At 43.9% G+C, this 24,122-nt stretch overlaps 1 protein-coding gene across 1 annotated transcript; it reads right to left on the bottom strand.

The window, feature by feature from the left end:
• Nucleotides 1–8,780: 8,780 nt before the first annotated feature.
• On the bottom strand, nucleotides 8,781–23,186 carry REG4 (regenerating family member 4). Its single transcript, XM_032881254.1, has 6 exons — nucleotides 23,165–23,186; nucleotides 20,598–20,773; nucleotides 17,801–17,898; nucleotides 14,097–14,234; nucleotides 12,414–12,519; nucleotides 8,781–8,860 (listed from the first exon to the last, which is right to left on the bottom strand). The coding sequence occupies exons 2-6, from the start codon at nucleotides 20,662–20,664 to the stop codon at nucleotides 8,793–8,795; spliced, it is 477 nt and encodes a 158-aa protein (XP_032737145.1). The 5' UTR covers nucleotides 20,665–20,773; nucleotides 23,165–23,186; the 3' UTR covers nucleotides 8,781–8,792.
• Nucleotides 23,187–24,122: the final 936 nt, after the last annotated feature.

Below are 24,122 nucleotides of genomic sequence, written 5' to 3'. Positions count from 1 at the left end.
CAAAATACATCCAAAATTAAGTGTGTGGCTTCTAATATATATGTATATATATATTTTTCTTGTTCTTCTTTCTCCTTTTTATCCCCCTGGTTTTAGGTCTCTTCTGATTTGGTGATTTGGTTAGTGTATAATTTTCTGGGATAATTGCTACCCATTTAGTATTTTGTTCTCTCATTCATCTATTCTTATCTGGATAAAATGGCAAGGTGGAAAACTCACCTCAAAAAAAAAAAAAAAAGAACAAGAGGCAGTACTGATGGCTAGGGACCTAATCAATATAGACATTAGTAAGATGTCAGAACCAGAGTTCAGAATAATGATTATCAAGATGCTAGCTGGGCTTGGAAAAAGTATAGAAGATAACAGAGAATCCCTTTCTGGAGAAATAAAAGCCCTTTCTGGAGAAATAAAAGAACTAAAATCTATCCGAGTGGAAATCAAAAAAGCTATTAATGAGGTGCAATAAAAAAATGGAGGCTCTTACTGCTAGGATAAATGAGGCAGAAGAGAGAATTAGTGATATAGAAGACTGAATGATGGAGAATAAAGAATCTGAAAAAACAGACATAAACAACTACTGGACCACAAGGGGAGAATTTGAGAGATAAGTGATAGCATAAGATGAAACAATATTAGAATAATTGGGATCCCAGAAGAAGAAGAAAGAGAGAGGGGACAGAAGGCATATTGAAGCAAATTATAGCAGAGAATTTCCCCAGTTTGGGGAAGGGAACAAGCATCAAAATCCAGGAGGCACAGAGAAATCCCCCCAAAATCAATGGAAATAGGTTAGCACCCTGTCATCTAATAGTAAAACTTACAAGTCTCAGAGATAAAAAGAAAATCCTGAAAGCAGTTCGGGACAAGAGGTTTGTAACATACAATGGGAGAAATATTAGATTGGCAGCAGACCTATCCAGAGAGACCTGGCAGGCCAGAAAGGACTGGCATGGTATATTTAGAGCACTAAATGAGAAAAATATGCAGCCAAGAATCTTATATCCAACTAGGCCATCACTGGAAATAGAAGGAGAGATAAAAGAGCTTAAAGGACAAACAAAAACTAAAAGAATTTGCAGACACCAAACCAGCCCTACAGGAAATATTGAAAGGGGTCCTCTAAGCAAAGAGAGAGACTAAAAGTAAGAGAGCAGAAAGGAACAGAGAGACAATATACAGTAACAGTCACCTTATAGACAATACAATGGCACTAAATTCATATCTTTCAATAGTTACCCTGAATGTAAATGGGCTAAATGCCCCAATCAAAAGACACAAGGTATCAGAATGGATAAAAAAACAAGACCCGTCAATATGCTGTCTGCAAAATACTCATTTTAGACCCAAAGACACCTCCAGATTTCAAGTGAGGGGGTAGAAAACAATTTACCATGCTAATGGACATCGAAATAAAGAGTGGCAATCCTTATATCAGACAAATTAGATTTTCAGCCAAAGACTATAATAAGAGATGAGGAAGGACATTATATCATATTTAAAGCATCTATCCAACAAGAAGATCTAATAATTTTAAATATCTATGCCCCAACATGGAATCAACCAATTATATAAACCAATTAATAACAAAATCAAAGAAACACATTGACAATAATACAATAACAGTAGAGGACTTTAACAACCCCCTCACTGAAATGGACAGTTTATCTAAGCAAAAGATCAACAAGGAAATAAGGCTTTAAATGACACACTAGACCAGATGGACATCACAGACATATTCAGAACATTCTATCCCAAAGCAACAGAATACACATTCTTCTCTAGTGCACATGGAACACTCTCCAGAATAGATCACATCCTGGGTCACAAATCAGGTCTCAACCAGTACCAAAAGATTGGGATCATTTCCTGCATATTTTCAGACCACAATCCTCTGAAACTAGAACTCAATCACAAGAGGAAAGCTGGAAAGAACTCAAATGCATGGCTAAAGAGCATCCTACTAAAGAATGAATGGGTCAACCAGGAAATTAAAGAACTGAAAAAATTCATGGAAACAAATGAAAATGAAAATACAACTGTTCAAAATCTTTGGGATACAGCAAAGGGGGTCCTGAAAGGAAAGAATATAGCAATACAAGCCTTTCTCAAGAAACAAGAAAAGGTCTCAAATATACAACCTAATACTACACCTAAAGGAGCTGAAGAAAAAAAACAGCAAAGAAAGCCTAAACCCAGCAGGAGAAGATAAATAATAATGATCAGAGCAGAAATCAATGAAATAGAAACCAAAAGAACAGTAGAACAGATCAACAAAACTAGGAGTTGGTTCTTTGAAAGAATTAATAAGATTGACAAACCCCTGGCCAGACTTATCAAAAATTTGATAAGCAGTAAATTTGACAATCTGGAAGAAATGGATGCATTCACAGAGATGTAAAAACTACCAAAACTAAACCAGGAAGAAATAGTAAACCTGAACAGACTCATAACCAGGAAGGATTTTGAAGCAATAATCAAAAGTCTTCCAACAAACAAGGGCCCAGGGCCAGACAGCTTTCCAGGAAAATTCTACTAAACATTTAAAGAAGAATTAATACCTATTCTCCTGAAAAGTTCCAAAAACCTGTTCCAAAAAACAGAACTGTTTTTTTGGTAGAATTAATACCTATTCTCCTGAATAGTTTCCAAAAAACTGTTCCAAAAAACAGAAATGGAAGGAAAACTTCCAAGCTCATTTTATGAGGCCAGCATTACCATGATCCCAAAACCAGACAAAGACCCCCTCAAAAAGGAGAATTACAGACCAATATCCCTAATGAACATGGATGCAAAAATTCCAAACAGAAACAGAAAAAGAGAATGTTGGAGGGGCACCTGGGGGGGGGCTCAGTCAGTTAAGTGTCTGACTCCTGGTTTTGTCTCTGGGATTGAGCCTCCTGCAATGCCCCCCTCCCCATGTGCAGATGCACTGCACACTCAGCAGGGAGTCCGATTGAGGATTCTCTCTCCCTTTCCCCCTGACCCTCCTCCACTAGTACAAACACTCTGTCGCTCACTAAAATGAATATGTAAACCTTAAAAAAAGAGAGAGAGAATGTTGGAGTTGGAAGGGACTGGCCTCCATGGACAAAGGTCAGTGGGCCTGCTCTGTTTGGCTCACACACAGCTGGGAAGAAATTCGTGTAACTGCTAGTTTTCCAGCTCAAACTGCTTTCCACCAAGCCACTTCACTTACTCATATCTAACCAGACCCTGTAAACATTTGAGTTTAACTGATGACCCTCATTTTATAGACAAACTGAGGCTTAAAAAACACATGTGGCCCAGGTCACAAAGACTTACAATGGCAATGAAACTGAGAGACAGGCCATATGTTTTGGCATTTAGAAGAGGAAAAAGCCTTCTTAAACAGTCTTAGCAAAACCAGAGGAGACTCCTGAAGGGAGCAGTGGGGCATTTGGTCGGAAGCACGTGCAGACATCAGTTAGCAGATGAAGGGCCTCTAGGATATTCATGACAGAGGACCTGATATGTTTGAAGGGAGGGAGAGTGGTCTCTCACTTTTCTTGGGGTCTTTGGAGTGTTAACAGATAACAGGGTGAAGGGACTTGGTACTGGATTAAGAAGATAGTAGGAACGATAAAGAGAATGAGTGATGGAATGAGGTAGAGAGAAGGGAAATAAATAATTCTGATAGAGATGAGGTTGGGAGAGCCAACTAAGGTGGGGAACATGAACATGAGGGGTTTTGTAAATAAATAGGTTTGGATTTAGGTTTTTTTCAAAGGTGACATGTTATGGGACTAACTCAGCTGTATTGCTCTGCAGAAGCAGAAAAGTTCCAGCTGATTTTTTTCCATCCCTTTTGGGAAAGTTTTTCCATAACTTTAAGTCGCTTTTATTGAGGTCCAATTTATATATTTTAAATTCACCCCTTTTAAGTTTATAGTGTGATGGGTGACAACTGTAGACTGTTGTGTGACCACCCCAACAACTGTGACCTGGAACGTTTCTATCACCCCAAAGCATTCCCCTGTGGTCCTTTGCCACCAACCCCCTTCCCCACATACAGCTGTTGGCCAGCAGTGCTCTGCCCTCTATCACTATAAGTTTTGTCTTTTCTAGAGTTTCAGATAAGTGGATTGTAGCTTACAGCATGTAGTCCTTTGTGTCTGGCTTCTTTTTCATAGCAGAATGATAATTTTTGAGATCTTTCCATGTTATGTGGATCCATAGTTGGTTTCCCTTTACCACCGATCAATATTCCATTGTATGGATATGCCTCGATTTGTTTATCTGTTCACCAGTAGATGAGTCAATACCTTTGGGTTCTTCCCAGTTTTGTGCCATTATGAATTAAACTATCACAAAATAAAATGTAATTAACAATTGCATAGTGGCCTTTCTGTGGACATGTATTCTCTTTGTTCTTAGATAAATAGGAAAGGACTGTTGGGTCATATGGTGAGTATGTTTAACTCTACAAGAAAGTGCCCAACTGTCTTCCAAAGTGACAGTACCCTTGTGCGTTCCCACAGCTATATCTAATTGAGGGCTCTGGCCACTGTGTCTCCTCAACAGCTCTTGGTAATTATGAGTCTTTTGCATTTTAGCCATTCTAGAGGATTTATTGACGTATCACATTTGGTTTTGCTGTTGTTGTTTTGAATTAAATTTTGAAGTACAGTTTCTCAGGGTTTTTTTCTTTTATGGTTTTTGCTTAGAGTCCCAAGACATTTAACCCAAGATCACAAAGATTGCTGCCTATATTTACCCTTAAAATAAATGGTTTCTGACTTAATCTCCATGCCCTCAGGTTACTCTCTTCTGCTTTTATTTACCTAGTGAATACAAAGCCTTCAGATATTATAGTCAGTCTGACAGAAGTGTGTATTAAGTTTTTAAATTAATGCTTGGTGTGTCCCTCCTTCGCTATCCTGTCTGTGTTGCCTCCTATGTGCTTGTTTGTGCAATGCCAGACAGATACACACACAGAATTTTCTGGAATCCAAGGTCTCTCATCTATAGTTGTCTTCCCATGCTCCTGCAGAAGGCATTACTTGGAGTTCCGCAGTCAGGCAGTTCATAATGACAGCTCATGTGACTTCCAGAGAGGACAGTGACTTTTGTTAAGCTCTTAGGTCAGGCTCCATTCCTAACAATTTTACCTATTTTAACTAACTTAATCCTCAAATCCCTGAGGAAGAAAATGAAGGCTTCAGGCTCCCTCTAATACAGCCTGTTTGTGGCAGGGCCCAGGAGATCTGGAGTGGCCTAATTCCAAGCGCTTTGCTCTCCCCACTGTAGTAAACCACCCCAGGCTGTGGCTGGAGTCTTTTGTGATTGAGCACATCTTGGGACACAATATCCACCTGATTGTTGTCTTTCTTGAATCAGATGTGCCTCCAGTCTCAGTTCAGACATCTGATTCTAAAGTCCCATGGTGGGGCCTTGGGACAGAGTTTCCCAAAGAATCACCCTTAGCCCGCAGGCAGAGACCCGCATGTGTCAGCCAGGCCACAGAAGAAGGTGGTGTAGTTTGTGCACTGCACAAATGTACACAGCGAAGGGGGCAAGTGAAGGCTGAATTTCAGCCTGCTTTTGTCCTATGGGATCACGGGGCTGTGTCTTCCCAGAAGATCCTGTTTAGTTCCCACAAAGTCACTGTATCTGCTAGTAGTGGCCCTGTCCTGTAGGGGAAGCTGCCTAAGCCATGGACTCCAGGGGGAATTACAGGTGCTGTCACTGGCTAAATTAATCACCACATCACACTCTCCTAGCCGTTTTGATTGGCTGAGGACTGAGAATACAACCCATGTTGGAAGATTCTTGGTCAATGAGGCTTAATCTGGAGGCTTCCCTTTGAGGGCTGTGGGTCTCTTTTCCCAAGGTGAGGACTGGAGCTGTGGCAGACGATCTTACAATTAGATGGGGCTTGATAATGAGGTTCATTCCCACAAACAATGCAGAGAGAAAGCCTTATTATATAATTTTGATGAGCCCTTGGTCAGGTTCTGCCTGAAGCCCGTATCTCCTCATGGACCATGGAGTAACCTATAGTATTAAATTGCCTGTTTTGCACAGACAGTCTGGCTTGTCAGTGTCTGACCAAGAAGGCACCAAATAGTCCATGCATAGTGTACCCAGGCTCCCTCCCGGACCACTTCCTGGGTCCGTACCTCCATCACAGGGCCTGCCACCCTCTCATACGACATTATTTACTTATTTAGTTAATTGAGTTTCTCCCTTCGCTCCTCCCGCCTGCTGAAGTGTATGCTCTATAACGGGAAGGGATTTATCTGGTTTGCCCACTGATGGATGCGCAGTCCCCAGAACGAGTTCTTAGCACATAGCATGCATTCAAATAACATTCTGTTGAATGATATATCTACTCGCTGAATAATTAAAGATCACTAAAATTCCATATGCACAACTAGAAACCAGCACAGCTCTAAAGTTAACCAAGGACCAGCCTTCTAATAAAACACGTGGCTGCTTGTCCTTGTTTTGAAATGTCGTGAAGCGTACCCTGCACTGCGCATGCGCAGCTTGGAATGTCGTGAAGCGTACCCTGCACTGCGCATGCGCAGCTTGAAATATTCCCGCATATTTCAGGCAGGGTGCTTAGTGCTACGTCACCACGGATGTGTCAGGTTGGTGATACTATTCAGCTGGAACTGTTTTAAACATATTTTAAATATTTTTAATTAATGTATTTGCAGGATGATTCTTAGATTTTACTTTGAGTTGGTATATCTGTTATTTGTCACTTTTTGAATTTTTATTTTGTTTCTCTTTACTTTGCTATCATGAGCTACTTTTCCTCAGGAGAGGATGAAAGAATTAGGGGGCACCGGTGGTCTGTGGTATCTTTTGTCTCTCTTATGTGCCATAGTCAGGAGCCACTGAGAATTTCTTCCTGTTTGGGATATTGTGATCCATGTTTCTTTTACATTCTGTTAAATCTTCCAGGAAATACCAAAGAATCTGACGCTTAATCCAGCAAGTTTCTTACATGGCTCCCATCAGTCTCACATTCCAGATTTATCTTTTATCTTTGATATAGAATCTGATACCTTTGTTTGTTTCTCCGGCGGTGGCTGGACCAGAACACTCGTAGGAGTCAGTGGCTGGTTTTTGCTGAAGCTAACAATCAGCTTCGAAAGAATGGCCTTTTCCATCTGCCTGTCATCTTGCCTGAGCTCCCACAATTAAGACATTTATCCTGTGGGTTAACAAGCTTTTCATACTTAGAAGGAGCAGCACAGGGACACCTGGGTGGCTGCCGGTTAAGTACCTCCCTTCGGCCCAGGTCATGATCCCAGGATCCTGGGATTAAGTCCAGCAACCAGCTTCCAACTCAGCAGGGAGTCTGCTTTTCCCTCTCCCTCTGCTCCTCCCCCTGCTCATACTCTCTCTCTGTCCCTCTCAAATAGATAAATAAAATCTTAGAAGAAAGAAGAAGAAGAGGGAGCAGCACATTACTTCTGATGTCTTCCTCTTTGGTTACCAAAAGAGTGACAAGGGTGTGGGGGTAGGAGGAAGAAGCGGGCCAGTTCTTCCTCCCACTTGAGAGGGCCAGTTCTGTCTGTTCACTTCTCTTCTCCTCATTGCCAGCATGTGACAGCTGGTCTCAGCCTGCTAAGGTTACAGGGGAGCAGGGGAGCGTTCTCAGTTTCGGGTATAAGACTCGGTGTTGACTGGTTGGCAGAGCAACATAAGGGAAGCCAATGGCCATCCACCTAGCCTGAACTGCGTGGCCACATGTGCTCTCCTCTCTGGTGCTTCTAAGAAAGGCAGATATGATCACATCAAAGCCACATTTTCTGTAATTGTCAAGTCCATAACATTTTTTCTTACATGGCCAAGTAGATTCCTGATTTAGGGAGTCACAAATCTGTATGAGGGAAAAATTACCTTCTGAGTATTGGGGCAACCTCTCATAGGGGATCTCAAACCTCACCAGGCAAAGAGACTTGAGCAAGGTGACGGGGTTGTTAGTGGCTGAGGAGAGAGGAACATCAGGCCCAAGGCGGCACCAGGCACCAGCTGTGATTCTTGTCTTCCCTCCTCAGTTGCTGTACTCATGCTTAAATAACCCCCACCCATTCGCCCCCACACAGAGGTTGGCTAGGCACGTGGCCCCCCTCTCTCCTCTGGTCAGACCAGGGCTGCAGCTGGGGTGGGTTGGAGGGGGGCTATTCTGAGAAAAGGCAGGGACTTTGAGGAAGGAGATGAAGAAATACATGGGTATGTTTTCTGAGTCTTATTTCACTTTTTCATTCCCATCGCTACTGAAGTGGAACAGAGCGATCTTCTATGCAGACAGCTATTTATTAAAAGATGGCCCTGGAATTGATGGTCCACGTCAGCCTGATACAGACCCTACCAGTAAAGATTCCCCATGGCGAAGGGAAAACTGAGCAGATGTCTGAGCAGGAGAACGTGGGCACTAGAGATAGGGCAGAGGGGTGCAGAAGCTGCAGGGGGCTGGAGGCTCATTCCTGAGGTTCCTCCTCCTGTCTTCAAACCTTTACCCCTGACCACCCAACTCCCGGCTACTTCACCAGTCCCCTCTCCACTCCGAGACAACCTCATGTGTGGAGGAGGAAAGCAGAGGACCATGGAGACACATCCCAGGGTGACTTTAGAGCTAGAAGCCACTGTCGTACTAGTATTGAGGACTTGGCCCCTAATAAACCTAGAACAGTGAGTGCAACAGGGGCACCAGCTGCTATGTTTACTCTGAGATGACGGGGAGATGCAGCCAGCGCACACACAGGGAAGGGGACAGGGGCTTGCACGATGTGGACACAGCCTCGAAGCTCATTCTATGGCCGGTATTTGCACACGAAGTGCTGGCGGTTGCTGCATTCATTGCTCTCCCAGGTCAAAAAATCTGTAAGACAATAAACAAACAGTGAAATCCATCTGGATCTGTACTGCATGTACCCGCGTCACCTGAGGATTTTGCCTGGAACACCGGGGAAGGTACTGCCATGGTTCATTTCCTGTGTCGCCTGGGCTGGGGTGTGTTCCCAGGTGTTGGGACAAACACCAGCCTACATGTGGCTGTGAGGGATTATTTTTTTAAGCTGTGATTAGTATTTAAATTAGTTGACTCTGAGTAAAGCAGAGGACCCTCCATAATGCGGGGAATCATCCAGTGAAAAGACGGAGTTTCAAGGAGCAAAGAATTCTGAGTCCAAAGTGCCTCCGATGCAGCACCACGACGTGAGTGGTTGTGGGGGTCTCTAGTTGCGGGGCCCACCCTGCGCACATCAGCTCTGCCAGCCCAACGATTGCAGGATCCACGTCCTTGAAAGAAATCTCTCTGTCTACATGTGCATCCTGTAACTTCTGTCTCTCTGGAGAACCAGACAGTCCTACCGGTACTAACTTTGTTCCCAGAAAGAAAAATAATTTAAATGTCACCTACAATTGCAGAAGCCACATGCCAGCATCCCTTCTGAGGGAAGGCAGAGCTTGACACGAATCCACAAAAAGTGGGCGTCCTTTGTATTTGAAACAGGGTGCTGTGAGGATGCGACGGTGATTTCTCCAAAGTTCACAGCTGAGGCACTAAGCAGCGCCTGTTAGAAAATCAAAGAATTGGAAGCCACAGAGCCAGTCTTGGCCCACAGGCCATCCCTTTATGAGGAAGAACCCAGAGCAAGGAGGAGGTGGTCTTTTGAAAGTGAAACATCTTTCAGGAGCGGTCCAGCTGTGGTTACGCACAGAGTCACTCGTCACCGCATGGTGTGTGCCACACAGCGGGAGTCTGGACGTCTGCCTGCCTCTGACATGCGGGTCCCGCCCTGGTGCCTTCTCCTTCCTCAACACCAGAGAGGCGTGTGGAGGCAACCACAGCCCTCCCCTCCGGGTTGCAAGAACCATGAGCTTACCCCACACTGGGAGAAGCACCTCCCCTTGTACGTATTCAGATAATGTGTACTCTTGGTTTGCCCTTTTTATGGCGGGGCAACTGAGGCACAGAGAAGTAGGAAATCTGCTCCAGGTCACACAGCTATATGGAGGAACTGGAATCCCACCCCAGGCATTCAGAATGCAGAGCCCATGATCTTGACCCCAACTCCAGAGGATATGAAATTTCTCTCTAAATAGTAACACCCTCATTATAATTATTAAATGTGTCAGAGAGGACCAGTAGAAATGTCAGAAAGTGCTGGGAAGTGCGATTTGCCAGAGTCCTAAGAGAGTTCCACTGTGCTGCAGAAAGGGAGTCAGAGAGGGTGGGAGAAGAACCGATGGGACAAAATGCCCCAGCAGGTCGTTCAAAACAGATAGAACAGAGGAACAAGTTCTGTCACACATGGGATGTGTGTGTGTGGCTGTGTTTTGATGCATTAATCTTACATTTTGAGTCTTAAAGAAAATATTCAGCCCCCAAGTTGGTGGGGCTAAATCTGTTACACAAATATAAAATGACACTGATGGCACCAGGGAAGGCTCTCTAAAATTCTCTCCTCCACCAGTTTCTCGCTAATCCTTGCTTTGTTCCTTGTGCTCTTCTGGCTTGAGCACTTCTGGCCGCTCAGAGTTGTGCTGAACGAGCCCGGGGACGGAAGAGTCTGAAAGATCAGTGTTCTCAGCAGGACGCCAGGTTTCCGGGTCCCACTCAAGTGGGTTCGTTCCTAGAAACTTGCTCCGGTGAACGTGGACCAATGGGAAAGACTTGTGTTTGAGAACTTGGTCCTGTTGAAATCTCAGTCGGGAGAAGGACTCTGGAGGGCATCTGGTCCATGGCTTCCCCAAAGCTGGCCCAGCCTGCAGCCCTAGACTTGCGGGTATTGTAGGTCCAAAATGATGACTGGAATTTGTATTTTAAAAGTGTTCCTCAATCGATTCTCCTTGCGCCTTCGAGCTTCTTTAGAAGCACTTTTAGCAGCTACAGTTGTCCACTTTCACTTGGTTAACTCTAGTGATGGGATTCTCACTACTTCCTGGGGGTAGCCCATTCGACTTTTGGGTAGTGCTAATTGTTCAAATTTTTTCCCCTTAATTTAGACAGAAATCCACATTTTGTTAGCTTCTACCTATTGGTCTCACTTGTGTTTCTTCCATCTGGGCTGTCCTGAATCTTTCACAGCAGTGGTTGTGTTCTCTGCAAGTCTGTGAGAAGTCCTTCCTTCATCTGTGAGGAGACCCTCTTATCATGAAGGGTCTAGACTTGGCCTCAGAGTTTGTGCCTTCCGTCTACCATTCATTCTTTGTCATAGGAAAGTTTTCCCACTCTTTTTTGTGCACATAAGCTTTATTCCTCGTACGAGAGCCACGCTGCCTCATGTCCCTGAGTCCTCCATCCAGGCCTTTCCCAGGCCGACTTCCTGCCTGGAGGGGTGTCCTGGTGACACCTTGGGAACTTTTAAACCCACCAAGATGTTGTCTTTGGCATCAAGTAGTCTCTTTTATCTTTGATAATCTGTTTTCTTGTTTTACAACGGAGATCTTCCATACCACTTACCAGCTGTGGTTCTCAAAAAATCAAATATGATTTTGCCCCTAAGGGACATTTAGCAATGTCTGGAGACATTTTTGGTGGAAACAACTTGTGGTGGGGAGGGGCGGTTCTACTGACGTCTAATGGTTAGAGGCCAGGGTATCCTAAACCTACAATGATAGCCCTCATTACGAAGAGTTATCCAGCCCCAAATGTCATAGCTACAAAGGTCGAAAACTCTACTTTATTTATTTATTTATTTTTAAGATTTGACAGAGAGAGATCACAAGTAGGCAGAGAGGTAGGCAGAGACAGAGGGGGAAGCAGGCTCCCTGCTGAGCAAAGAGCCTGATGCGGGGCTCGATCCCAGGACCCTGAGATCATGACCTGAGCTGAAGGCAGAGGCTTAACCCACTGAGCCACCCAGGTGCCCCCAAAACTCTATTAACATAAAAAGCAAGGAATGAAAGCAGACAAGAGAAAGAAGAAGACTCATATGAATTTGCGCAGCCTGCCTCTGAGGTTCTGGGCCCTGCACTTTGGGGACAAAACTCAGGGCAACAAACAAAAGGGCAGAATTCAGGCAAAGAGGAGGTCTCCCAGGCACCCCTAACCATCAAGAAGCCGGCAAAGGGTCCTCTATTTTTGCACCGGGTAGTCTGGGTTTCCTACAGTGTGACATCTTTCTTGCTCATGGCTTGAATATAGTAGCATTTAAAAATAAATGTATTTAAGGGAAAAAGTGAGTGGATTTAAAGAACGTATTAAGTAAATAACTGAACAGCTGGACCTTAGGTATGGCCAAGGTTATGAAGCGGTCACAGCTCACTGAAGGTTGGTCCACCACGTCCGCGGCAAGACCCCTGTCCTGTAGAAACAGAGTTGCTGGTGCAGATGGGGGGATGGGGAGCGGATTCCATTTTTGCTCTTATAGGTGAAGCACAGGAGCTGGGATTCAGGAAGAGGCAATGGGCAGTGCGGGAGAACTTACCGGTCTTGGAGCTCATCTCTGCACAGTACTTCTTCCCACGCTGGAATGCTCCAGACCAGCTCCGGTATGTATCCAAGGCTCCATCAATCCACTGCCACTGATGTCTCTGCCGGTGACCAGAGATGGAAGACAGTCAGCTCTCCTCCAGCCACTTGGAAACTTGTAAAAATGCGTCACTGCAAAAACTGGGGAAGCCCAGAAATGTGCACCGGAATGGAACATGGAAAACTCACCCCACTTAATCAGTGAGAGGAAAACGCCAACGTTTTGGCCTATTTCCTTCTGGTGTAAACATTTTTCTGGATCACAGTATTTTTACGTGCTAACATATGAGATGATCTTGAAAATACCTCTTCAACAGTGCATCTTGCTTCCTAAACTTTTTTAGATGGTAATGATGTACTAGAATTTGCCTTAATTCTGTTGATGATAGTTACATTGTTTCCAACTTACTCCCATTATAAAGAATACTGCCATGAACAACTTTGTTCCTGGAGCTGTTTCTGTACTTAAACTTACTTCTTAGGATAGAAACCCGAAAGCAGAATGAAGAAGTTAAAGGATATCATTTGTTGAGGGTACTGATATACATGGTCAAACTACTTTCCAAGCACTTTTCAGTTGTAGGAATTTAAATCCCATCTTCTGGACAATTTCTTTATATCCCTAAAAATAATAGGGATTAAGGGTAAGCTTAATAAATAATAACATTGAATAATTAAGCAAAAGCTTGGTAATCTGACAAGTCAAGTTACATTGCTATTTTAACTTGCATTTCTTTGATAACTAGAGACACTGCACAATTTTTTAAGGGGTTTTATGAGCTATTTACTCTCTTCAGTTATGAATGTAGAAAAGTAAATTACCAAAACAAATCTGGTATAAATAGATGTAAATATTTGTCTGGACTCTGAAGGAGAGAGTTCTGATTGATAGCAATGTGAATACATAAAAATATATAATGAATTGTATAAAATACTGGCAACATCTATGGCAAAGTTTTGGCAAGAGACTGGAGATTTCTTCTTGCGTTTCTGATGTCTTTTTGGGTTAATGATAGAAGCACCACGAAGAATCTGTAAACTGCAGGTCCCACATACCTCTGCGACCAGCCCAAAAACCTCACATGCCATTCTTTACAAGGAGGTAGTGATGGAAAGTGAAACAAGGGAAAAAAGTTATGGATGACTTGAAAAACACAGTAGCATCTAGGAAAAAGCTTGGCTGAAATTTCCTAACTTTGACTCAAGATCTAACGAGTATTATTAAGCTGGGTCCCCTAACAGGGGTGTGTGTGTGCATGCATGCATGTGTAGTGTGTGTTTGTGTGTTTATATAAATATATGTGTGTGTGTGTGTGTGTATACACACATATATAGGTACATATACCTATATATACTTACAAACATTTTTTAAGGCTCTGAAAAGCTGGTCATGGGGTGTTCTAAGATTTGGAAGGAATTTATTTAGATAGAAGTTCTATAAAACGATGCCACTGAAATAATTTCCTCCACAGAGGGACAGAAGGGAGATGCACAGCTTGAGGCTTTGGCGGATCAGAGACAGTGACTGAAGGAGACCCACAACCCATGCCCCTGTCAGTAGGGCTGGAGGCTATTTCCCAGGCTAGGGGCTATCTATCCGGCTTTCTGCAGGGGGCCTCTGTTGACCGTCTGACCTTACCTTTTCTGGGTCGTGCAGGCCGATCCACACGGGCTGGATTCTTTGGTAGCCAATTATGTAGTTCGCTACCACGGAGGCTTCCTTTGCATTCTGGAGAGACACCAGGTGGGCTCCGTTTCCGTAGGACTGACACTCGAACTGTGGGCCAGATGTTGTGCTAATCACCTCTTGAGTTTTAAAAGGGTCATCCTCACCCCAGAACCCCAGTGCACCAAGCAACAGGGAGTGCGCAGCCCCACCTGCTCCAGAAGTTGAGATCTACACCCTGTGACTCTGCCTGTTTCCAGAGGAGAAAACACAATTGCCCCAAGTGTGGGGTCTCAGAGGAAGAGGCAGCTGGAGGCAAGGTCGTGAGCTTTAGGGTCCATGGACGTGCCTGGGGTCCTCCTGGTCTTGCCTCAAGTTACTGTATGTGACCTTGACAAGTCACATGACCTCTCTGAGGCTCACAATGCTTATCTGTGAAGTTGAAGAAATAATCACTCTGCTACACAATGGACTTGTGTAGGGATATAATGGCTATAATTAAATATTCTAATACTGCATTTCAACAAACCTAAGAAATCACTAATTATAAAATGTGCCCTTTGTTTCATGTTCCACTAGAAAAGAAAGAGAGAAAAAATCAGTGCCACTTTCTTTAAGGGAACACTGATTTCGGAGGTGTTTAGACGTGATCAGGATGCATCTCACAGCAGAGAGAATAGGGCAGTGCTCTTCATGGAGCACCTCCAAAATGATGAGCACCTCAACACGCTACCCCCATTGAATCTTCACACCGATCTCAGGAAGTAGAACCCACCTGTAGCTTATGGTGGAAATGCATGATCAGAAAAGTGTGTCAGACTGAGTTGCCCAAGAATAGAGCCCCGGTCTACATAACTCCCAAGTTTGATGTCCATTCTATTTTACATCATTTATTATTTATTAAATTATTATGAAATTATTCTGGCTCTGTCTTGCACAAGAATAGTACATTGTGAATTGTAAACAGTGTTCTGTACATTATCTTTATCTGGTACCAGATAGGAATAGTGTGGATTGTCCAAAAATCTGTGATGCTCCCTCCAGGAGAGGGGAGATGCCTCAGATGTTGGTTTAGAATTGAAGATCCCGTGCTCATGACTTTCTGATTCCAGTTGAATGTGCCTGTCTGTTTGCTTGTCCTCAGCAGTAGCCACAGGATTTAATCTAGTTGGGGTTTTGAGTATCTTCATCCCAGTTAAACCAGACCAGGGGCTGGTGTGGGAGCATGGAACTATCTTATCTCTCTGTTGCAACTTTTAAAACTCAGCTCCAGACCCCAGTTTGTTTTGCTGCTGTATGTCTTTTTTGATCCCAAATTCTGTTCTTCAAAGATGTTGCCTTCATTCCTATGCAAGAGAACATGATCTGGATTTTTCTTATCATTTCCTGAATGATAATCCCCTTTTGTTTCAGGTATTGGATGGAAGATGTGGCATAACCGTTCCCTAACCGGAAACTTACTGTTCAATTAAATAAGACAAACTTTTACATGTACGTATCTTATAGCTAGATAGAGATACCCACTTATTTCATGCTTTTTGGGGGTTGTGTTACAGGAGCTGCCTACATGGTAAAACTTAATTTAATACAACTTAATTGGATAAAAACATGGCTTTGGCTGTGGTTGCTATTCCAGTGCTTCCCTTTGGTATCCTGCTCATGATGAGATGTGGTTAGAGTTGAGTGTTTGTGCCGGCCTCCCATTTGCCAACCACTTCACAACACCAGAATGCTTCCAGACCCCTAACTTCATTTGACTTTTGAACTTGGGAGGCATGGAAGTCAGAGAACCAGTCAACATTTACTGAGAGTGCCAGTCACCAGGGATTCCTGGGACAGAAGGGAAACGGGCTCCAAGTGATTCAGTGAGCTTTTCCTCCAAGTTCCAACTCCTGGTAGTGAGGGAATTTGGCCTGGAACCCAGACCTCTCTGCCTCTCATGTCTGAGATCAGATGTACCCACCATTTTCATGGTCCCCTTCATACCAGGGCTCTCAAGAACTGAGATCGACTCTCAGTACTGGCAACTAGTCAAGCTAGCAGCAGTGGCCATGGTAAAGTTTTCCAGTACTTTCTCTGCATTCTGATCAGGAGTAACCGGTTAATTCTGCTAAGGCCCCAGATCAATCGTGTAGACTGTTTTTGTCTTGAGAACTCAACTGAGTACTTAGCATGTGCCATAGGCTCTTTGCAAGTTATTTTAAGGAATCCTTCTGAGAAGCCCATGGGGTGAATTGTCATCCCCATTTTAAAACAAGAAAACCAGTCAAGTGAGGTATCACTTAACTCTGTAAGGCACTGTTAGGATTGAAACTCATGTCTATATTACTCCCAAGTCCTCCAGGTATCTTCCCCTTTGTGTTGGCAGAATTCGTGTTGGAATCTCTGGAGACAGGCAGAATGGGTGGCCTTCCAAGATTTCTTCCAGTTGCTTCTCAAGAACTCAGGAAAAGTTCATTGCTCTCCATCAGCTTTCTTTCTTTCATCGAATAGTGTCTGGGAAACCCCTTCTTCATTTAGTGTTCTCTCTCTCTCTTCCTCGCTCTCTCCCTCTCTCTCTCTGTAACTATCATCCACGTAAGCCCAGAAAGCATTGCATTAGGCTGACTTCCCTGGGTTTGTTCCATTAGTTACTCTGGGTGGGACCTTGGGAGAGTTAGTCATGCTCACACTGCATGGAAATGTTCTGTTTAAATACCACACAATCTTGCACAGGTCCTGCACGTTTTTGTTTTTTTTTTTTTTAAAGAATTTATCCTTTCATCTAACAGACGAAGATCACAGGTAGGCAGAGAGGCAGGCAGAGTGGGGGAAGTGGGGAAAGCAGGCTCCCTGCTGAGCAGAGAGCCCGATGTGGGGCTCGATCCCAGGACCCTGGGACCATGACCTGAGCTGAAGGCAGGTCCTAACCTACTGAGCCACCCAGGCATCCCAATCCTGCACTTTTTAAGGCCACAGATGACTTTGTATCTCTAATAGCTATTACTTGGAAAGTGCTCTGTCATTGCTGAGTTAGTTATATACAGAATTCTGAGGCCATTCTGGGCCTGGATCACACATTTTCCCATAAGGTGCCCCCAACTAATCACATCAGCTCAACAACCACAACCCAGAGAGACAGCAGCATGGGCTCCCCACAACCCTCTGAGGTAGAGTGGCTACTTGGGTATCTTCTAGACAAAGCCTCAGTGAAACAAAACCAGTACATTTGTGGGTGGTGTAGACAGTGAAGCCTTCCATTTGTTTAGTCTGCTTCCCTTTCTGTCAGGGGTTTCTGAAGACCATGCCCCAGGCCTGTCTGTACCCTGGTCTTTCTGGTAAATCAGGTACAGCAATTGAGTGATTCTTTCTAACGGTCTTTATCTTCTCATTCTCCTGTTTGTGTATTTCTGTCCTTCCTCTGGACAGTGACCTCCTTGAGGGTAATGGCTGTTTCTTGTTCATTCTTATGTCTTGACAGCCCATCTAGGGTCTGGGCATAGATCACAGGCCCCAGCAATGCTTTGAGAACTGAATGAGAGGAACACACCACCTCCTTCTCCCCATTTCAGCAGCCACGTGACTCCTCAGAATGTCTCCTCAGAAGGACCCTTAATTCTGAGTCACATGAGACCAGCATCTCTGGGTGGCCCCTGGCTTTAGAGGTACCCGTCCAAGCGTGGGGCAAGATTTCTTACCTCAGCCTCAGACCAGCTCCTCAGCTTCCGGAAGTATCCGTAGCAGTTGGACATGTAGTAAAACCATCCAGGAGCACAGCTGGGTCTCATGAGAATTTCTGCAGAGACATCAAAGGGCATCACAAGTTAGGATGGCAAAAACAATCACGTCCCACGCTGTGAAGTTTCCAGAATGATGGGGAGGCTGGGTACCCTGAGGAAGGGCCCTGCCACGCTCCCCAAACTTTGTGCCGTTAATCTTTCTCTCAGCCTTCCCCAAAGGGAACTATGGTCTTTATAAGGCTAAGTGCACATTGGAGAAAAGGAGACAACTGGATTCTTTGAGGATCACTGGACACTGGTTCTGAACTGGGAGACTAATTCCAGGAGACTCAAAACATCACTGTGGTCTGTCAGAGCAGAGCTTAGGGAGGTTCAGGTGACCATGGAGTTTTAGCTAGGAGTTTGACGGCAGGCCCGGTGGGACCCCCAGCCCACCCTGTGATTCTTTCCTGGTTATGGGATGCACCATTGGAACAGACATATTCAGCAACTGGCAGAATCCTCACTTTGGTCCTAAGGTCAAACAGCCATAATTCGAGGCAGCACCAGAGTGGACGAGGGGCATAAGTTGGCAGTTTTAGGCATTACAAGGAAGGAGTGGTGTTTTGGGCCAGAGGGACACAGGACAGGTTAGATGGCAACTTGGACAGAATTGAAGATGGGTAAGCTGGGCTGTGAGTCAGTAGTGAAGGGACATGTTAGGCCAAGGGGGTGAGCAGAGGAATGGGGGCAGAAGCTCACAAGATGTGCAGAGCAAGAGTGAACACTGAAGTTTGCCTTAAGTAGAGGGGATCTTTCAGACAAGCACGGTGGAAAGGAGAAGGAGAATCATTAGGCCTGGATGCTAAGGAAACTGTGACGGAGAGAAGCACAATCTCTTCCTGCTAGTTGCCTTAGTGGGGGGGCCATGTCACCATATCTGAAGGTTCAAGAAGCAAGGAGATGACTGGCAATGCAGAGGGCCTCGATGATGAAGAGAATGCTAGGCTAGTAAGTTTGGGCTTCGTGACCCTGGGGCTGCACTCCAAGGCTAGATGTGAGTGCAGGGCTCCTCCTGCTCCTAAAGGATGTCCACAGATTGTTGTTGTCACACAGCGAGCGTTTCATCTCTCCCCACTCAAATGACACCACTATCCTTTGTTTGCCCGATTCTCCTGTTCTATTTCATCCGTGCCTATAAATCCCTAGGGACTAACTATGCTTTTATTTTTTTTTAAAGATTTTATTTATTTGAGAGAGAGAGAGTGCGCGAGAAAGCACGAGAGGGGGGAGGGTCAGAGGGAGAAGCAGACTCCCTGCTGAGCATAGAGCCTGATGCAGGACTCGATCCTGGGGTTCCCGGATCAGGACCCGAGCCGAAGGCAGTGGCTTAACCAACTGAGCCACCCAGGCGCCCAGACCTCCTGTGCTTTTAGATAAGCTCCCTACTCTGGCTAGCATGGAGGGCTCTAGTGACCTAGCCCCACAGCCCTATCCATCTGGATCTTCCTATCCAGCAGCAACCCCAGAAAGTCTCTACAGCGGGGAACAGGATCTGTAGAGGAGCAGTGGAGTGACCAGTGGGCATGTCCTGGCTCTATCACCTCTGAGGGACAGAAACCAGAGAGCTTTAGTGAAGTCCCAGAGCAGGGCGATTGGTTTCTCACTCACAGGGTGTAGCTTGGGTGAATTTCAAGTCCTTGCAGGGTAGCCAGAACAAGAAACAACAGGGATCTAACTCTGGTTAGGTGGCTCCACAGGAGGGCTTGGGGCTGCTTCTTTCATACTCTAGCATGGCTTAGAGAAAGTGGCTGAATCCCCCAGGTGCGGAGCAGCCATAAAGATTGAGAGAACTGGTGGCTGGCAGTTGGCGTGGGGTAGAGGGCAGAGAGCCTTTGGGCACAAAGGGGGCTAAGGCAAGGACCACAGACCTTGAGCCACGGACACCTATGAGGCCTGAAGAACACTGCTTCTCTTCCTTTGTCCTCCCAATGCATCTCCCCTTGGCCAAAGTATTCCCCAGGTTATATACATGCTCAGGCATGGTTTTCCCCACAGGGCCACATGGGACTATGAGAGGCACCCCAGACTGGGAGCCAGAATATCCTGCAGTCTTGCTATGTGATATTGGGCAAGTCCAGACTTCCTTTGGGCCCCAGCTTCTTCGTAAACAGAACAAAGGCATTATACAAGATGTGCTCACATTCCATTTCTTTCCATTTTGGATGTTCTATGATATGTATTTTTAGCTCATGTGTACAGTTTTCTTCCCGCTTTCTCCGCTGCAAGATCTTAGGGTATTGATTCCTACCTTGTTGACATGTTACTTTGTACTTGATGCTGGGTCTACATGGGTGTAGGACCCATCTCTCCAATAAGGCTCTAAGTCCCTTGCAAACCAAAATTGCTGGTATGTTCAAACGGGAAAACAATGCATGAATGTTGGGGAGCTCTAATTCTAGTTCTCGCTCACCAACCGCTAGGTGACAGATGCTTTAAATACGTTATCTCCACCCTTCACCAGAAACTTGTAAAATAATGATCACAACTGACATTGAGTTGATAATTTCCCTATGGCTTACAACCACACGAGGTTGGATTTGTTTGATTCTACAGTCCTTGTGATTTTCCCCACATGACCTTGTCCTTCGTTCCTGTCTTTGATATCTATTGCCTGCAGCACCTAAACATCATGTGGGGCGAGTGGAGGGCTGAGTCAGTGTGCTGCGCGAACACTGGCTGTCGGCTCACTTCCAGCTGAATGACTGATACTCACCTCCCAGGACTTCAGTGCTGGCTATACAGCTCAGCAGTAGGAACAGACGCATGCTTTGGGGGGTCATCTTCCTCTTCTCCGGGGAAGCTGAAGTGCTTCGGAAACCTCTCCTGTAAGGGTCTCAGAGACCGTGTGACTTTTCCCTCGAAGTTCCTGGATTTGCTTGAATCTGCAATCTGAACACAGTGGGTGAGACAGACCCAGAATTTAGATGGCAAATCACATGTGGAGGAAAAAAAAAATAATTTTCTGGATGAACCCAGATTATACAATCAAGGGACTCTCAAGATAACTGTAGAGATTAGGGGTATTTAATCTATGTCACCTGCAAGGCCTCTGGTCCAGCGCCAGATACCTAACTGTGTTGGGTTGAAGAGTTTAGTAGTCTGGAGGAAGGCATTTGGTCCATTGCGAAGAGCCTGCTCCTGCTATTCTCAGAAGGACCAGAAGAGGGCGCCTAAGGCACGCTTTCGCACAGATGGGGCGGTAATGGACTTTCTATTGAGTCAACTCAATCAAATCAAGTCAGTCGCAAGAGCGAATTTGTCTGTGTTAGCACTAAAAGGGCATATATGGTCCAATACCCACATTTTACAGATGAGAGGACCTGAGGTCTATGGGTATTAAGTGGCTTGTTCATAGTCACACAGCTACAACTAGATAGTCAGGCACCCTCTTTCCTTCACGCTTAGGTATAACCGCATTTTTTTTTTTTTTAAAGAAAATGACTTTATTATCTTCCCCATCACCAGACAGTACATGAACTATTAAAAGATCCGTGACAAACTGGAAAATAGGAAGTAAATTCTATCTCCCAGAGATAAACAATTTAGTGAATAGCTTATGGACATCTTTCTATGTACATATGTCTATGTGTTGATTTGTGTAGCATTTTATATAAGTCGAGTCATATAATTCTGATACCTCGTTTTGTTGCTCAGAAACTGATCAACTGTAATGAACCTTCTTCCCCTTGAGTAACTATTATGCAGTTTTGGTTCTCTCTTTAGTATAAATGCACATACACAGGGCTGTGACTTCACAGAACGTGCACGTTGTCACACTGATACCCTTAGCTAAAATGCCTTCTGGATGGGCTGTTCCATACATTCCAGTAATAGCACATAGACAGCAATGCTGGTTCCCCCAGACTTCAAGGAACACCCAATTTATCCATTTTTTTCTTGCTAATTTTGGCATAATAAGAAAAATCTCACTGGCTAGTATTTTTAAAATATTCATAATTATATTACTTAAATTAATAATTAAAAAAATTTTTCAAGATATATAAAAAGTTGAAGATCTTTTTATATAATGATTGATTAGATTTTTAAATTTTTTTGTTAAATTTTTGGTTTATACCTTTGCACATTTTTCCTGTTTGTTATCTTTTTTCTCAGAAATCTGTAGGGCCATTTTTGTGCATTTGTTGTTTTTCATATATTATTAATATTTTAACATTAATACTTTAATATTAATATTAATTTTAAATATTTTTATATTAAATATTTTAATATTAATACTAAAATACTTTGTATTTCTTTTTAAATTTAATTTTGTTTTTTCAGTGTTCCAAGATTCTTTTTTATATCTTTTGTCACACTGAAAATTTCAAAAACTGTCATATTTACCTTCTCCTTTAAACATTTGGACTTTATATCAGAAAAATGTGTCATTACCATCCACATAAGATTAAAATATCTACCCATATTCTCTTTTATTTTCGTCCATCTGGTGTTTATTTTAGTGTAAGCATATGAATTGGGTCCAAGATTTTTTCCCTAATAATTATTAGGATGAGTGATTCATTGAATCTTCCCTTGAGCATGCTTTATGATCCAACAATCAGAATACATATTCTAACTATCAAATAATAGATTGCTTAAGGGGAATGACGGAACATAATGTTCAAACTTTTCTGGATATTCTACACAGGTCCATGTAAGCACTCCAACACAGTGTGAATAAAGAAGGAAACCAAATGAAGAAGATTGTGATGGACCCTCTGCTCCCAAACATTTTACATCATTGTATTAGCCCTGCGCTTCTCTAACGAACTTCCATTCAGAAGGTGATGGAGGTATGTTCAATGTCCTCCAACCCCCTTAAGACACAAACAGCAAGGACTTCTCTGTCCAACCAACTATCTGGGGGGAAGGGAGGTAGAGCATCTTTTGGGATAATCTGTAAGTGGATCTTAACAAACTGACATTCATTGGATGCTCGCATGTCACCTAATGTAATCATAACTAGGCTGCCTTGTAGTTATCATTAACTTATTTTACACATGAAAACACACACTTCATTGAAATTAAGGAACTCTCCCAAAGTTTCACAGCTGCTAGATTTCACAGCCAGGATTTAACCCCATGCTGACACCAAAGGCAATGCTCTTTACAGACAGAGAAGAAAGAAATGCATAGTTCAAGTAGAAAAACCAGCAGCACAAAGCATGACTAACATCATTAGACCCAGAGCTTGTCACTTCTGGCCCAGTGAAAAGCTGATAGAAGAAAACAGATGTTCAAAGAAAGCCTTCTGCCCTCAAATGGGTGGAGATTACCTACCTGATCAGCCCTCAAGGCTTTGAGGACCCCTGCCTTCTTCGGTGTCCTGAGAGATCCCCGGCAGTTTCTTGAGTTCTTATATCTTCTTGCTTCCGGAATTATATGGCCCTTGTTTTAATCATAGAGCAACAGTACTGCTTGAAGTAATAACCCATCCATAAAAGTCTTATCTGTAGTCAAAGTGAATGCGTGAGAGAAGGGAGAAGAACCCCTCCTCATTTGTAAATAGTCTTTCCTTTCCATCCCACCTTATCAAAACTGACAACATCCTGTAATCTGTTAGAAGATAGTCTTCTCTCCCCGTATTTACCTTTTTTTCCTTGTCAATCTTTTTTTTTTCTTAAGATTTTATTTATTTATTTGACATAGAGAGAGAGCGAGCGCGCACAAGCCGGGAGAGCAGCAGGCAGAAGGGTGGGAGAAGCAGGCTTCCCCCTGAGCAGGAAGCCTAACTCAGAGCTGGATCCCAGGACCCCAGGACCATGACCTGAGCCAAAGGCAGCTTCTTAACCAACTAAGCCACCCAGGCGCCCCTTCTGTCAATCTTTTTATCTCTTTCTACTGTCAATTTCCTTAATTTCTCTTTCCTTTCTATAAAGATGCCCCACTTCAACTCTGGAGAATCAGGATGTGTCTATCTTTGCGGAAACGATTTGCCACCAGGCCTGGATGTAAGTTTATGCACCCCTGGGGTGTGCTTGAGGGGTCCATACAGACTTTCCTCCTTAAGACACCAACCCCATCCACCTCAGCATGCACCCCATTCCTCAAATACCTGTTTTAACTCTTTCTCCTTATTCCTCAGGAACAAGGCACTGAAATCTTGACCTAATGGAGGGCAATTATGTCAAAATAGCTTAGAGTTATACAATAATTTATGATACAGTGTTTCCACCTAAGCCATTACCTGAGCTCCTAACAGAATCCCCGGGACTGACATAGGACATATACCCCCATT

Source organism: Lontra canadensis, unplaced genomic scaffold, assembly GCF_010015895.1.
Source record: "Lontra canadensis isolate GAN:19392208 unplaced genomic scaffold, GSC_riverotter_1.0 scaffold75, whole genome shotgun sequence".
NCBI lineage: Eukaryota > Metazoa > Chordata > Mammalia > Carnivora > Mustelidae > Lontra > Lontra canadensis.
Note: the sequence above shows the minus strand (reverse complement) of the source record. Positions and strands in the feature narration are given on the sequence as shown.